This window comes from Brachyhypopomus gauderio, chromosome 12, assembly GCF_052324685.1.
Source record: "Brachyhypopomus gauderio isolate BG-103 chromosome 12, BGAUD_0.2, whole genome shotgun sequence".
NCBI classification, from domain to species: Eukaryota; Metazoa; Chordata; class Actinopteri; order Gymnotiformes; family Hypopomidae; genus Brachyhypopomus; species Brachyhypopomus gauderio.
In genome coordinates, this window is record NC_135222.1 from 2,045,052 (window position 1) to 2,059,449 (window position 14,398).

At 40.3% G+C, this 14,398-nt stretch overlaps 1 protein-coding gene across 1 annotated transcript; it reads right to left on the minus strand.

The window, feature by feature from the left end:
• Positions 1–3,518: 3,518 nt before the first annotated feature.
• Positions 3,519–6,931, minus strand: LOC143528408 (uncharacterized). The gene is made up of 3 exons (XM_077024123.1): positions 5,326–6,931; positions 4,839–4,957; positions 3,519–3,590 (listed from the first exon to the last, which is right to left on the minus strand). The coding sequence occupies exons 1-3, from the start codon at positions 5,951–5,953 to the stop codon at positions 3,519–3,521; spliced, it is 819 nt and encodes a 272-aa protein (XP_076880238.1). The 5' UTR covers positions 5,954–6,931.
• Positions 6,932–14,398: the final 7,467 nt, after the last annotated feature.

The following is a 14,398-nucleotide window of genomic DNA, read 5'->3' on the forward strand; positions in this document are numbered from 1 at the left end:
CTCCTGTCACCGCTGCACGGTCTAAGGCACCGTCTACAAATGACCTTAACACGGAAGTGGAGGTCGTAAAGGCCCCAGAGCACTGCGCACTGTTTTTTGCAATAATTTCAATAGCTTTTAAACGGTCCATCTAAGACCACCAAAGAAGTTGGATTACATAAAGTTAATCTTTAATAACAACCTACAACTAAAAGATGGGTATTTATACCTTGCATCAATGTGTGGTGGTCAGTTTTTGTCAAATATTTCAATAGCTTTTAAATGGGCCATCATAATTCCACAAAACAAGGTTGTTGATTAGGATGCACTTAACTATAACTTGTTTTATGCTCTTATAATGGACATTTTAAAAGCTATTTAAACATTTGACAAAATGTGCACTTAATATTTATACAACTTGTTTTTATCTTATGAAGAATCGTTAAAAAAATTATTTAAATCTTTGCAGAAAAAAAGAGTGCGCAGTGCTCCGGGGCCTTTACGACCACCACTTTTGTCCATGTTAAGGTCATTTGTAGATGGTAATAATAGTACATTTAAAACATGTCTAATTTCGAATACGCGAACATGAAACCAACTTAACCACAGTTACAAGGAAGAGAAAACATCAGTCATGTTGGACGACAGAGATCCTAAATAACAGCTGACCTGATGTGAGTGCTTATTAGTTTATATTATGGCACCTAGAAAAAGTTATTGGTGCCTGATTTTTTCATTTTAGGACCTACTGGCTCCTTGAGTAATTTTTAGTATGTAGCCCAGCATGAGAACCATCTTGTTGCCATGGTAACCACCAATTGTTTACCCTTTTAATTTGTTATAATATTTGTACTGTATAAAACTGGGTCGCGACTTAATGACAATGAGAAAAAGTGGGTCCCGGGCTGAGACCAGTTGAGAACCCCTGGGCTAGGCTCCACAGCGTCACAGGCAAGTCCTACACTATCTCCCCCCGCTATCTTGGTACAGGAGGTAATCACTCCTCCCCTCCTACCGCAGGAGCATCTAAGCCAGCTGCTAGCTATCTTCGTCGCCGGCTGCTCTAACCGCAGCGAACAACACCCTCCCGCACCACATAGATGCCGTCTTGCCAAAGTTCGCCCAAACCAAAAACCTGTCTCCCTCACATCACCCATCCCCTTATCTAGCTCACCCTCATCAGTCCCCAATTACTCACAGGTGCACTCAGTCGCTCTTGAACACACCCCTCCACAGCTCACTACAATATATACACACACACATATACAGATAGATATATATATATATATATATATATATATATATATATATATATATATATATATATATATATATATAAGGGGTGGGGTGCGATTAAAAAAATTAATCGAATTAATTAGAAGCTTTGTAATGAATTATTCTAAATTAATCGCATTTAATCACATTTCGATATTTCACATGAGAAATATTAACTTAAGTTTGAATGATGAATGAATCAATGAACATAATCATAAACCTCAACATCTTGTTTATTTTTCCACCAGTCTACTACACAGACCAATAGATGAGTGCAGAAAACAGAGCAAACAGTTTTTAGAACACTGGAAATTCTGACCAAACATTTTTAATTTTGGGAGCCTTGCTCAGGATATTGGAAGAATAAGAAGAACTGAAGTAAATCAGAAGATGTTTTTAATACCATTTTAGATGGTATTTAATTTAGATCTTTAATTTCCCAGGCCATAGGCATCTCCATAGTGCCTAGAAGTGGTCTGTGGTGGACGAAGTACACCAATTATGTACTTGAGTAAAAGTACAGTTACCTTGCATTGAATATTACTCAAGTAAAAGTAAAAGTATTCACCTAAATTTTTTACTTGAGTAGAAGTACGAAAGTATCTGCCTTCAAAAATACTTAAGTATTTAAAGTAAAAGTAAAAACCTTTTTTTTCTTAGCGTCACATCAAAACCCCTAGGCCTACTCGATCAACAGGTGAACAGGAAACAGTGCCTTACATTTGCCTAGCAAACACAAAATACACAAAACTAGCCTATATTATCCTCACGACATTCATTTCCAAACTTAATCATATTAATAATTCACACTAGAAAGGTAGACAAGAAGACAAACCGTTTATTATGAAAACATAATTCACCACCAAACAGAACAATAATTTCGAACCGGCCACTTCAGTCCTAGCTTGGGGGACTTTTTCTGAGGTTATACGTTGTCCACCACATGGCGGGACAGGGAAGCTAGAAGCTCTAGCACCTAGAACTAGAACTGTGTGCAGCCCAACCAACTGAACTCATAATATTAAACTTGGCCGAATAATTAATAATAATTAATATAATAATAATCAGGGTTGCCAACTCTCACGCAATGAGCGTGAGACACACGCATTGACTGTCTTTACCACAGACCGTCTTCACACGCTCACACGACATACATCCGATTTCTCACAATGAAAAAAAATCTAGTTTATTTACCTCTGATCCCTATCTATGATTCAATGAGTTACTAGTTCGCTCTGGCGCCAACCACCGGCGATCGATCGATCGCGATATAATACTTAATTTGTGTGCAACAATTTATACTCGCCACCACCCCCACCCCCCGCCAACATTTTACACACATGCCGCCGCCCCGCCCCCCCAAACTAATAATAATAATTTTAATAATAATTTTAATAATTTTGCTTCGCCTCGCTCATATTTGTTTGCCTTCGCCTCCCTCATAGGAATGAATTGCGAAGTTCGCTTCGCTTGGCCAAATTCGCGTGTATGTGTCCCCGGCTTTAACGTTGATGTGGGAGTCTCCTGTGTTAAACTGGCACTTAGCATCTCCACAGATTGCAATTTGGGTACTAGCACACTGCTTTGGATAAAAGCATCTGTTAATGTAGTGTATTTCGATGTGATATAATTAACCGGGGTATATAAACCACCCTGTTGGTAGTACTCATCTAATGGCGAACTTACTTCGATGTGTTTTTTCAAGTTTGATGGCGAGTTCATAAATGATGACAGCGACAGGGGCGGATCTAGAAAAATATTTACGGGGTGGCGAGAGGGTGGCAGGGATTTTTGAGGGGTGGCAACATATGGCAGATGTATACATACTGAATTTAATCAGTTATCACAGTTTAATAAGAAATAGTATGTACGAGAGAAAAAGCAAACAGTTTTTGACTATGTCAAAGTGGCAGCATTGTAGGCAGCATTTGTACAAGAAACTATGTAAATAAAAAACGTACCCAAGGAAATCTATGTATCTATGTAGTAAGGTGTGCATAAATACATTGGAAATAAAAGGGTCATTACACTCAAACAAGGTACTGAACATCGCTTTTATTGTTTACTCAGAACACACATTCTCCCCAATTGTCCCTTGATAGCTTGAACAGATTTATATACAAAAGAAGAGACATTAAAACAAAAAAACATCAGAACAAGTACAATAACAACAACACTATAAGAGCTGAATGCGGCGATTTGCATGTTGCTCAGCAAAACGCTTCACAAATTTATCTAGGTCTAATGCTTTTGTGCGTTTTGATTCAATGCTGAGTACAGCCAAACTCGATAGTCTCTTTTCTGTCATAGTAGACCACAAATAAGTCTTTATGAGCCTAAGAGATGAAAAGCTTCGTTCACATGATGCACTGCTCACAGGTAAAACAACTGCTATTTTACACAACCTGAACAACTCATAAAAAACATCCTGGTATGGGTCCAAAAACTGAGTAAACTCCATTAGAGTTGTAGGACTCTCCTTGTCCCCCTTTTTTCTGTCTAGTACTCTCCTTGTCTGATGTAACTCATGTTTGAGATCCTCAATATTTGAATGATAAGCTTCAGCCAATAACAGAACAGCCTCCTCTCTCAAAAAAGTTGGACTTGATGGATTTAGTGCCTGTACACCCTGCATAATATTACAATTTGTGTTAGAAAATCTTCTTCCTATTTCTCCAATCATGTTATCCATAACTGGATAGTACACAGAGACACAAAAAGTGTGTTTACTATCTGGAGCTACATGCTGTCCTAAGGTGGAGTGAATGACAGTATCCTGAAGCACCTTTGTTGTCTGTCTTGGCCTCTTTAATTTTCGAGTTGTATCAATGTTACTTCGTTGACATAAATCCAGTGTTTCACTCCACATTTCCTCAAAAGAGGTTTGACTACGGTACTGGACAAGTGTCTCTTTAAGCGCTTCAATAAGTTCAACAGCCTTAGCATAGTCCACCGTTGTAAAAATATCTCAAAACAAATGATATTTGCTCTTTTTTCTGAACATCTTTAGTTTCATCAACAATAACTGAAAACTGCTTGCTTGTTTTAACTTCCTGGATGATTTCTTCTTTGACCATTGTAGCCAAGCACTCAAGTATTTCATTCTGTATTGTTTTACTGGTGTATTTTGCATTTTTAACTTGTTGTTCAAGTCTTTTTTTAATGATGGGGTTATGGTTACCCAGCAAGTCTAACATAGACAGAAAAACACCCTTTTTTTCTGAGTTGGGAGACTCCCTGTGGCCCCGCTGTGCTATGTTTTCTGTGGCTGTTAGAACTAAAATTTCTGCTAATGCTTTAATGTAGTATTGGTTTTCAGCCACCTGCTTCTTTTTTTGTTCATCCATTAACCCAAACATTGAGGTATTTTTATCCATAATTTTCTTGTTCTCTGTCCATGCAAACATTGCATTTACATGGCTTTCAGATCTGGCATGAGAACAGAAACCACTATCTTTCATTGTAGCCTTTTTCCAGTTACGATAACCCTCTAAAGAGGTGAAAACAGTCCTTGGAGCATCGGGGAGAGAAAAATGTCTACAAGCAAAACAGTAAGCTGCATCTTTAGATTGTGAGTATTCTACCCAGGGATGAGATTTATACCAATCACTGCGGAAGCTTCTCCTGGCACCTCCCTGGACAATCTTGGGGAAACTCTCTCGCACTGGCTGAACTGGCACCTCATACCTGGACTTGGATATATCTAGAAGATGGAGGAGAGTAACTCCATTACATCTGAACTAATTATACAATATAACAAATAGTAAAACAACACCAATTTGTAACTGTCATGGATTAGTTATAACCACAAAACAATGTTAAGACACTAACATTTTAACCTGGGAGAGTATTTTTAGGTTAGTTTGTTTAATTTTGGAATTTAAACTGAGCAATAGAGCTAAAATATATCTCTGTTCCCAACTTTTCTCAATTATTCATATTTATGCAAACATGAATATATTTATTAGAAGAAATCTAAGCAACATATTTTAAATGCACCTTATAGCGAAATGTCTGTTTTGTTCTTATTTATATGTAATTTAGTATAATATGCAGCAACACTTTCCATACCATGTGGACCAGCTCGACTGGAGACCATTGGTGATTTCTCAGGCATTCTTCTTTCCCCTTCACAGTCTGAGCCCTGCATGTTATCTTGTCTCTCTCTTTCTCCCTCCTCATATTGGTGATGCTCTCCCTTCTCCATATCTTCACCGCTGTGGTGTTCTTCCTCCTGTCCCTGGTCGCCTTGGCCTTGTATTCTATCGTTGTCACATTTTTGTTGCCCCTTTCTCTCTCCTTCCACTTTTTCCTTCTCTTCTCTCTCTCCTTCCACCTTATCCTTCTCTTCTCTCTCTCCTTTCACCTTATCCTTCTCTTCTCTCTCTCCTTTCACCTTATCCTTCTCTTCTCTCACTCCTTCCACCTTATCCTTCTCTTCTCTCACTCCTTCCACCTTATCCTTCTCTTCTCTCACTCCTTCCACCTTATCCTTCTCTTCTCTCTCTCCTTCCACCTCATCTTCGTTTACCTTGCTCTGTTTTTCAGTTTCTGTTTCTGGCGCCTTTCTCTTTGGTGAGAAAAAACTATGAATATTACCTTTCCTCTTCATTTCTGTAAGATTCCCAAGAAACTTTATAATGTTTTTGACAGACATTGAATCAGTATTAGTAGGTATGATGACAAAATTTTCAAACATCCCCAAGATTTAAAAGAATCACATATCTAGACAGAGCTAAAATATACCTTTAAAATGATACCTGGATTTTGAAAATTGGTTTAGAATTGATAAAGTTATGATATTTATAATATCATGTATCACATTAAAATATAATACATTAATAATTACAATAGAAGTCGTGTGACTGAAATTCACATAATCTAATTCGAATTAATCATAATTAATAATTAATCATAATCTAATTCGAAGTGATGTTAACTATATTACCATTTAACAACAAGTTATATCAGAAAACAATTAGATTAAACTACACAACACTGGTATCAGTACCGATTTCAAGAAAACACTGTGGGAACGAGTTAAACCGAGACGCCGCTTTTAGCCTAAAGTTGCTAGCTACCGTGACGTTCGATACACCAATGTCAATCATGACTACTTATTTTCCGCGGTCTAGTAAAATACTTTCGCCTGCACGGATTTCGATTAAATTTGGTCAGTATTGAGATAAAAGCTGTATTTTTAGGTCCACATATATTTCGATGGTGTCCGGAGCGTTGATGAAGAAAACAGACCGCTTGAAAACAACAAAGTATCTTCTCGCTGGTCTCCCGACCTGAAATCGCCTCAGAGTTGACTATAAATAGTGCCTGATGATTGGCTGGGTTGTGCTTAACGAAGTCACAGTATTATTCAGGAAAAAACATACACCTGCTAGGCGGTGAGGAGTGATGTTATATGACACCCTTACAAAAGTACAACGTAGTTTGGAACACATTACTGAGCCAGAATTTTTCGCATCGAACGTTGGTTCGTCAGCATACCTAGTATTAGCTTAACCTACTTTACACACAACTAACGTCAGACCCAGATAACTTGACATGTATAGCGAAATAACGTTATTTAACCTGATTTATATCATCTCAAAATCAGCATCGCAACAATACTAACAATGACAATGTGCTTTCACTGTAATTTCATTTTTTAATATATATAGCAATCAGTTTTTACCTCTTTTCTCCCGTGTCTTCTTTCCTCCTGGCTCCGCCTCTTTGCGGGTTTTTTTTTTCTTCTCCAGACCAATCAGTCTCTTGCCGGTCTGACGTAATCTTTTGCCGTGTTCACTGCCGTCGGACATTGGAGATTTGCGCTCGTAAATGTCAAATGGCCATAACTTTTCTTTTAATTTGTTGCTGCCAACTGGGGTGGCAGCAGGGGTGGCAAGGCTTCCTTTTAGGGTGGCACTTGCCACCCCATGCCACCCCGGTAGATCCGCCCCTGGACAGCGATGTGTTCTTCGGAATGCAGAGGAGGAATACGAATCATTTTTCTTTTCGAGGAATTCAAACAATTGGGCTAAATAAGGCCAGGGGTGTTGGGGGAAGCCATCTGTTGCAGCCATGTCAGATCCACAGCCATTTAGGGTACAAATCTTAATCTCTTACTGAGCGCTGATGGGTTATAGTCTGTGACACGGTACACTTTAACCTTTCGGTATTTTATTAAGTGTTGATTTAAAAATGAAAAAGGAACTAGATGTTTCTGTAAATGTAATGAAGTGAAAAGTAAAAAGTTTTGCTTTGAAATGTAGTGAAGTAAAAGTATAAAGTCTTACCAAATAAAAGTACTTGAGTAAAGTACAGATACATGGAACCGTTACTTAAGTACAGCAACGAATTACATTTACTTAGTTACTGTCCACCACTGGAAGTGGTCTTCTGCATGCTCAAAGCAAATGACTGGATCATCCATTCATCATCTATAATATGAGCTGTCACACCAAGATAATTATTGTTGCTAACAGAGGTCCAGTGATCCCAGTCAGAGACACATTTGTGGCGCTTTTCACTATAACCTGTTTTACTTCCCTTTCCTCATCAAAGAGCTGCTGGATTTGCTTCAACACTGGTTCTGTTCTAAATAGTCTACTACACAGAGGTGGGGACTCGAGTCACATGACTTGGACTCGAGTCAGACTCGAGTCATTAATATTAAGACTTTTGACTTGACTTGAAAAAATATTCAGAGACTTAGACTTGACTTGGACTTTTACACCAATAACTTGGGACTTGAATTGGACTTGAACCTTTACTTGCAAAGACTTGATTTTTTTTTTACCCCAAATCTAAATTTTAAAACGCATATTAATATTTATAAAGTGCGCCCCATTAATTTCATTTCCGTCCTTCTGACGCAGACCAGTCCTCTGCTTTTCCACACTCTGTACGTGTGTGTGTGCATGAGCTGCAGCACAACCAATCAAAAGGGGGGTTGGCGAACGTAAATTTTTACCGGGCGGGGTGTAAAATGGACACAAATTAAGTATTATATCGCGATCGATCGATCGCCAGTGGTTGGTGCCAGAGCGAACTAGTAACTCATTGAATCATAGATGTGGATCAGAGGTAAATAAACTAGATTTTTTTCCGGCGTGAGAAATCGGATGTGTGGCGTGAGAGCGTGTGAAGACGGTCAAATGCGTGTGTCTCACGCTCAATGCGTGAGAGTTGGCAACCCTGGGTTCTGTATCTGAACTCGGGGAAGAGAGCCTCTCTCTGTCACCATCATAATATCCAGTTCTATCTCAGCATGGATTGTGTATTTGAACATCTACGTCGAGAAAAAAATATATTGACAAAAGTGGAGCGAGTTTTCAGCTATGGGGACATCATTCATCGTGCACAAATGACATACAGACTTTTGGCCAGCAAATGCAATGCAGAATAGTTTACTGAAATGTCTAAAGTTGCAGATTCCTGTTAATTGTTCAGTTCTTATATTTGTTTGTCTTGTGTCACTCACACATGTTCTCCAAGAAACCAGATAAGAGAAGAGAGGGAAAATGCTGTTATGGTTCTTTATATTGTACTGTGAAAATATCAGCACTTTTTATTTGAACATGGAGTTCTACTTATGACTTTTTCACAGAATATTTATTTCTGGAAAATTGTAGTTTAAAGTATGAATATTTTTGCAGCTAAGTTTAACAAATTGAACTGTGCAATAAAGAGGTGTAATTTTTATTTTTTTTTATACTTCGTGTTTTCAGTTGCACATGTTTTATCAAGATTTGAGGAGAATACAGATTTAAAAAAGAACGCATGTCTATTATTTACATTTAAAATTTAAAATATACCTGCAACATTAGTAAAAAAAAAAAAAAGACTCGAAAGGACTTGAAATTCCAAGTTTCAGACTTGGGACTTGACTTGACTATTGCCTGTCTTGACTCGAGACTTGACTTGACTTGAGTGTCTTTGCTTGAGACTTGACTTGGGACTTGAGGTATAAAGACTTGGACTTACTTGAGACTTGCAAAACACTGACTTGGTCCCACCTCTGCTACTACATACTACTGGCGTTCTGATCAAGCCCCAAATCAGTATGCCGTATGCAGTATGTGACCAAAATGAAATTTTCCAGTACGCGAAACATACCCGGATGACCTACTACTTCCCCAAAATATTCCAGTACGCGAACAGAGCTATCTTCGTGGTGTACTGCATCCCATCATGCAACACTACATTCACGTGACCCCGTAATATGCTTTGCTTTTGTTGCATACAGGAAACTGTACTGCATACTACTACGAGGACCAGTATGCAGTATCCAGTATATACTGAGTCCAGTATGTAGTAGGTTATTTCGAACAGAGCCATTGTCTTTCTGGACAGAAGTTCGTAACTTGCATCAGCTGACGCAATTTGCAGAACTTCTTGTACAGCCTGGATTATACTTTCGCGAGTGACCGTAGCACGTGACTCCGCCCACCTCGCATGAACTTATGTCTAAACTTGCCGCGTCTTACTTAAGCCTTCGACCACAGAGAGCGGTCTACAGTCCACAGCAATCCATCTCGCCAGTGAATTGGTCAATTTGTCTGACGTGGACTTTGACATTTTGTTTCTTAATTTGAACCCCGACATGTGGTCGAGTGTTGACTGGCGACACTGCTCGTACTAGGAATACATTTAGCAGCTAAGTTATCATTACTGACCTGCGCGTTAGCCCCAACATGTTTTGCATTGAGGTGGTAACGAAGGGTGGAAGTGCTCCTGTGATAAGCGAACTCCTTCCTACATAAAGTGCAAATAACACTATTTGTGTTTGTACTTCCATCTGGAAGTTTCTTATATTTAAATTTCCCATCCACCAGCGTAGCCTCTTCAGTCATCTCCATCATGCTCATCTTATTGTGCGTCCATATAATCTGTATGCCTGGAACTCGTGCACTGAGAAACATTCCACGGTGCAAAAGTGTCTCATGCGTTAAATGCGTTAAAATGCATTAATATTTTTAGTTCGTTCATTTCCCTGTAATTAATTAATCGAAAAATTAAAGCGTTAAAGTCCCACCACTAATATATATAGTGGGCCAGTCTGTCAGGAACTCCCGGGCCACTTTTTCTCCCCAGTCTGCCCCTGCAGAGAGCTGTACATCAATATAGCCTGTACATATTATTTTGACTCTTATGTAATTGGATTATCCTCTATGATTTCCATTAGCATTCAGACAGTTCATTAGCTGACTAGTTGAACAGTTTACATTTAAAGTTGACACAATTTCTTTAAAATGAAGGAAAATTCTGGTTTATCCTTACAAACCCCTTCAAGAGGCATTCAGTTGAAGACAAAAAAAGATAGAGGAGCTTGGGAACAAGCTTCTTTATCCTTTTTCAGGGTTCATCCAGGTGCTTGAAATCCTTGAAAGTGCTAGAATTTTGGCTAAAGCACTTGGAAATGCACTTCACAACAAATGGTTATGTGACTGAATGGTTGACTTGTATATAAGATTTGTTGCAAATATATAAGTTACAAATACCACCTCTTGTAATTATAGTGGGAAACTTGAAAATGAACCGCCATTAAATAAAATATATGCTAGCTTGGTATCTAAGCTATGGCTACCGGAATAAATCCTAACCCAACTCTTTATTAATACACCATCAACAGAGGCGTCTTTGCATAGAGGCATGGCTAGGCAACTGCCTTGGGCCCCTCCCACTGCAGCCCACTGTATGGGCCCCCTGATTAGCTGATTTATTTCTCGCATATTAATGTTGATGGGCCCCATAGCAAAATTCGCCTTGAGCCCCCAAATTTCTCAGTCCGCCACTGACCATCAATACACTTATTTTTCTGCTTTTAACAAGTCCTATTTAGGTCTCATCTGACCACAGAACTTTCTCTGGATCAACCAAATGGTCATGGACAAACGTAAGACGGGCCTGGACATGTGCTGATTTGATTTGTTGTCTTTGTGTATTACCCACAGTAACCTTGAAAACCAGCTCTCTTCAGGTCATTGACTAGCTCCTCTTGAGTAGTTCTGGGCTGATTCCTCACCTTTCTTAGGATCACTGCTACACCACGAGGTGAGATCTTCCATGGAGCTCCAGTCCGAGGGAGATTGACAGTCATGTTTAGCTTCTTTCAATTCCTAATAATTGCTCCAACAGTTGATCTTTTTTCACCAAGCTGCTTGATAATTGCCCAGTAGCCCTTTCCAGCCTTGTGGAGATCTACAATTTTGCCTCTGGTGTCTGGTGTCAATTTGCTGGAGTGCTTGGGGGTCGAGTGACCCAATTTTGGCCCATGGATAGATGCCCTCACATTTGTCTCAAGAATATTCATCATTACCTTAATTTCCAGCTCCTTCAGAATACCCTTTAGCCTTTTTGCTACCATTTTGATATTTGTCCTTAATCAGTCACTGATGTTATGGATGTAGTTTTGGTTGTGCTGTATGTAATTTTATAATTTTGGATATTTCTTATAACCATTGCCTGATAAGTACGTTTCTATAATTTGTCAAAGTTTCAAAAGCTCCTCTTGCACACATGGACGAATTGCTGATAATTCCTTTACTGACACTCAAAATGATGGAGACATATAGACATTTTGTTTTTGTAACGAAATGGAAATGACAAGTTAGCTTTATCAGTAACTGAATAATTTCTGATAAAACAGAAACTGTTTCTAAACAGTCCATAAAGAAGATACAACTTGCACAAAATGCTGCAGCTAGAGTCCTAACTAAAGCTAGAAAATTTTATCATATTAGTCCCACTCTCGTGGCATTACACTGGCTTTGTGCCATTACACTGGCTTATCGAATTGAATTAAAAATTCTTCTGTTAACCTATAAAGCGTTAAATGGTCTTGCCCCACAATATCTGAGTGAACTCATTGCTTACTACAACCCATCTCGCCTTTTGCACTCCCAAAATGCAGGATTTCTCTTAGTTCCAAAAATTTGTAAGACTACAGCCAGAGGCAGAGCTTTCTCATTTAAAGCCCCTCAATTATAGAACAGCCTTCCAGCTCCAAGCCGAGATTCTGACACAGTTCCAATCTTTAAATCTAGACTTAAGACCCACCTATTTAATCAAGCCTTCAGTTAATATTCCCCTTGTAAGGTGTGTGGCTCAGGGGGGCCCCAGACGTTGAGATTTCTGGTAGTCTGAGATGTTGAGGCGGTCATCCAGCTGTGTTATGGCATCACTCTAGTTGTGACAATGTCTTGACTAGAAAGCAATGTTTCAGTGAGCCCTCATTACTGTGGTCACCTCCAAACCCCTCCCTTTAGTTATGCTACTATAGATTAGCCTGCCGGAGCAACATGCTAATCACTGACACGTGAGCTATGTACATTTAAATCAGTGGTGGTTTAAATTTATGTCCACACACTCAACCTGTATTGTCTATCTTTTTGCATGCTTCTACCTAAGACGATTGCATGCAAACACCTACGAGATAGTCTGGCTTGCCGGTGGATGTACTGATGCCGGGGTTGGATGTGCCATTGCCGCAAAAGGATGTGCTGATGCTAGCTCCTACCTGAGGCTCACCATCTACACCAAAGGTACTGTGACTCAGTGGCGGTTCTAGGGGTGGGGCTACAGGGACATTGGCCCCAGCTGAAATCTGAGAGCGATGATCATCAGATTATAGGTGGATGCAATTCCATACCCAAACACTAGTGGCGCCAAACCAGAATGTCCAGTGTGAACAAAGCTTACAGAAGATTTGCACGATCCCGCGGAGAAAGTTTTTCTATCCACAACCGTGGCACTTTTGAGGAGTTGGTTGGTAAGTCATAAATCCCTGTTCAAGACTGATAAACATTAAATTAAGAAGCAAAGCTAACATTAGTAACAGTAGTGTTACTAGTGTAACTGAGGCCCTACTTCTGTTTATGTTATGCAGAGACACGCGAACGCGCATAAACCATGTGGTCTTATGCGGCGGTACGCGAACGCGCATACACCACGTAGGGTTGTATTAAACCCAAACACCAAAATCACAAAACAAAACAAAAAACAGAGACCACCGCCAAAACGATCACGAGAAAAGATACAAAGGAAAAAGTCTTCGTGAAGGAAGCACGAAGGAAAACCACCAACAGAAAAGAAACAAAATAATGACACGGAATAAACTCAACGTGAGGTAAGTAGCCTACGAAAACACAGCACGCAAATCTAAAGAAACGCGGAAGAGCTCAACGCGATGTACGTAATAAAAGAAATGCAAAACCATGAAACAAAAGAAACGCGGAATTAAATCAACGCGAGTTAGGTTCACAAAAGGAAAACAAAAACCGCCAGGGGAAGAACCGGCTCACCAATATAGACGGCGAAAAAATAAAAACTTCCCAAGATCTGAAAGAGAAACAAGAGGAGAAAACAGTGGGGGGGAAACTTGAACTCATTTATGAACCTTTGAAAGACTGCGGGGGCGTTCATGAGCCCGAACGGCATGACCAGGTACTCGTAGTGTCCTGATGGGGTGATAAAAGCGGTCTTCCACTCGTCCCTCTCTCTCACACAAACCAGATTGTACGCACTCCGCAGGTCTAGCTTGGTGAAGACCGCGGCTTGTTGTGGGGACTCGAATGCGGTCGCCATAAGGGGCAGTGGGTGACGGTCTTTAACCGTGATTTTATTGAGGCCCCGGTAGTCAATGCATGGCCTTAACCCACCGTCTTTCTTCCCAACAAAGAAGAAACCGGCCCCCGCAGGGGAGGTGGAAGGCTGGATGAGACCAGCAGCCAGGGACTCCTGAATATATTGCTCCATGGGCTTACGCTCGGGTACACCTCTTGGAGGTTATGGTACTCGGAGGGAACCCGACGTAGGTCAATAGCTTCGGGCAGAGACAGGAGCTCCGACACATAGGGCCCCATTGACTGACGGTCAGATGGAGCCAGTCAATCTCAGGGTTGTGGCGTTGGAGCCAGGGAAGGCCAAGGATCAACAGCGTTTTGGGGGCCTTAATGACGTAGAGGGCTATGTGCTCGGTGTGCCCCCCTATAGACAATACGAATGGGATAGTCTGGTCAGCGACCCCCCCTGAGGACAGCTACCTGCCGTTCACCACGGCCACAGCAAGAGGCGTGCTCAGCGGGACCAAAGGCACACCGAGCGCTTCGACTAAAGCAGCGTCGATAAAGTTCCCTGCCGCTCC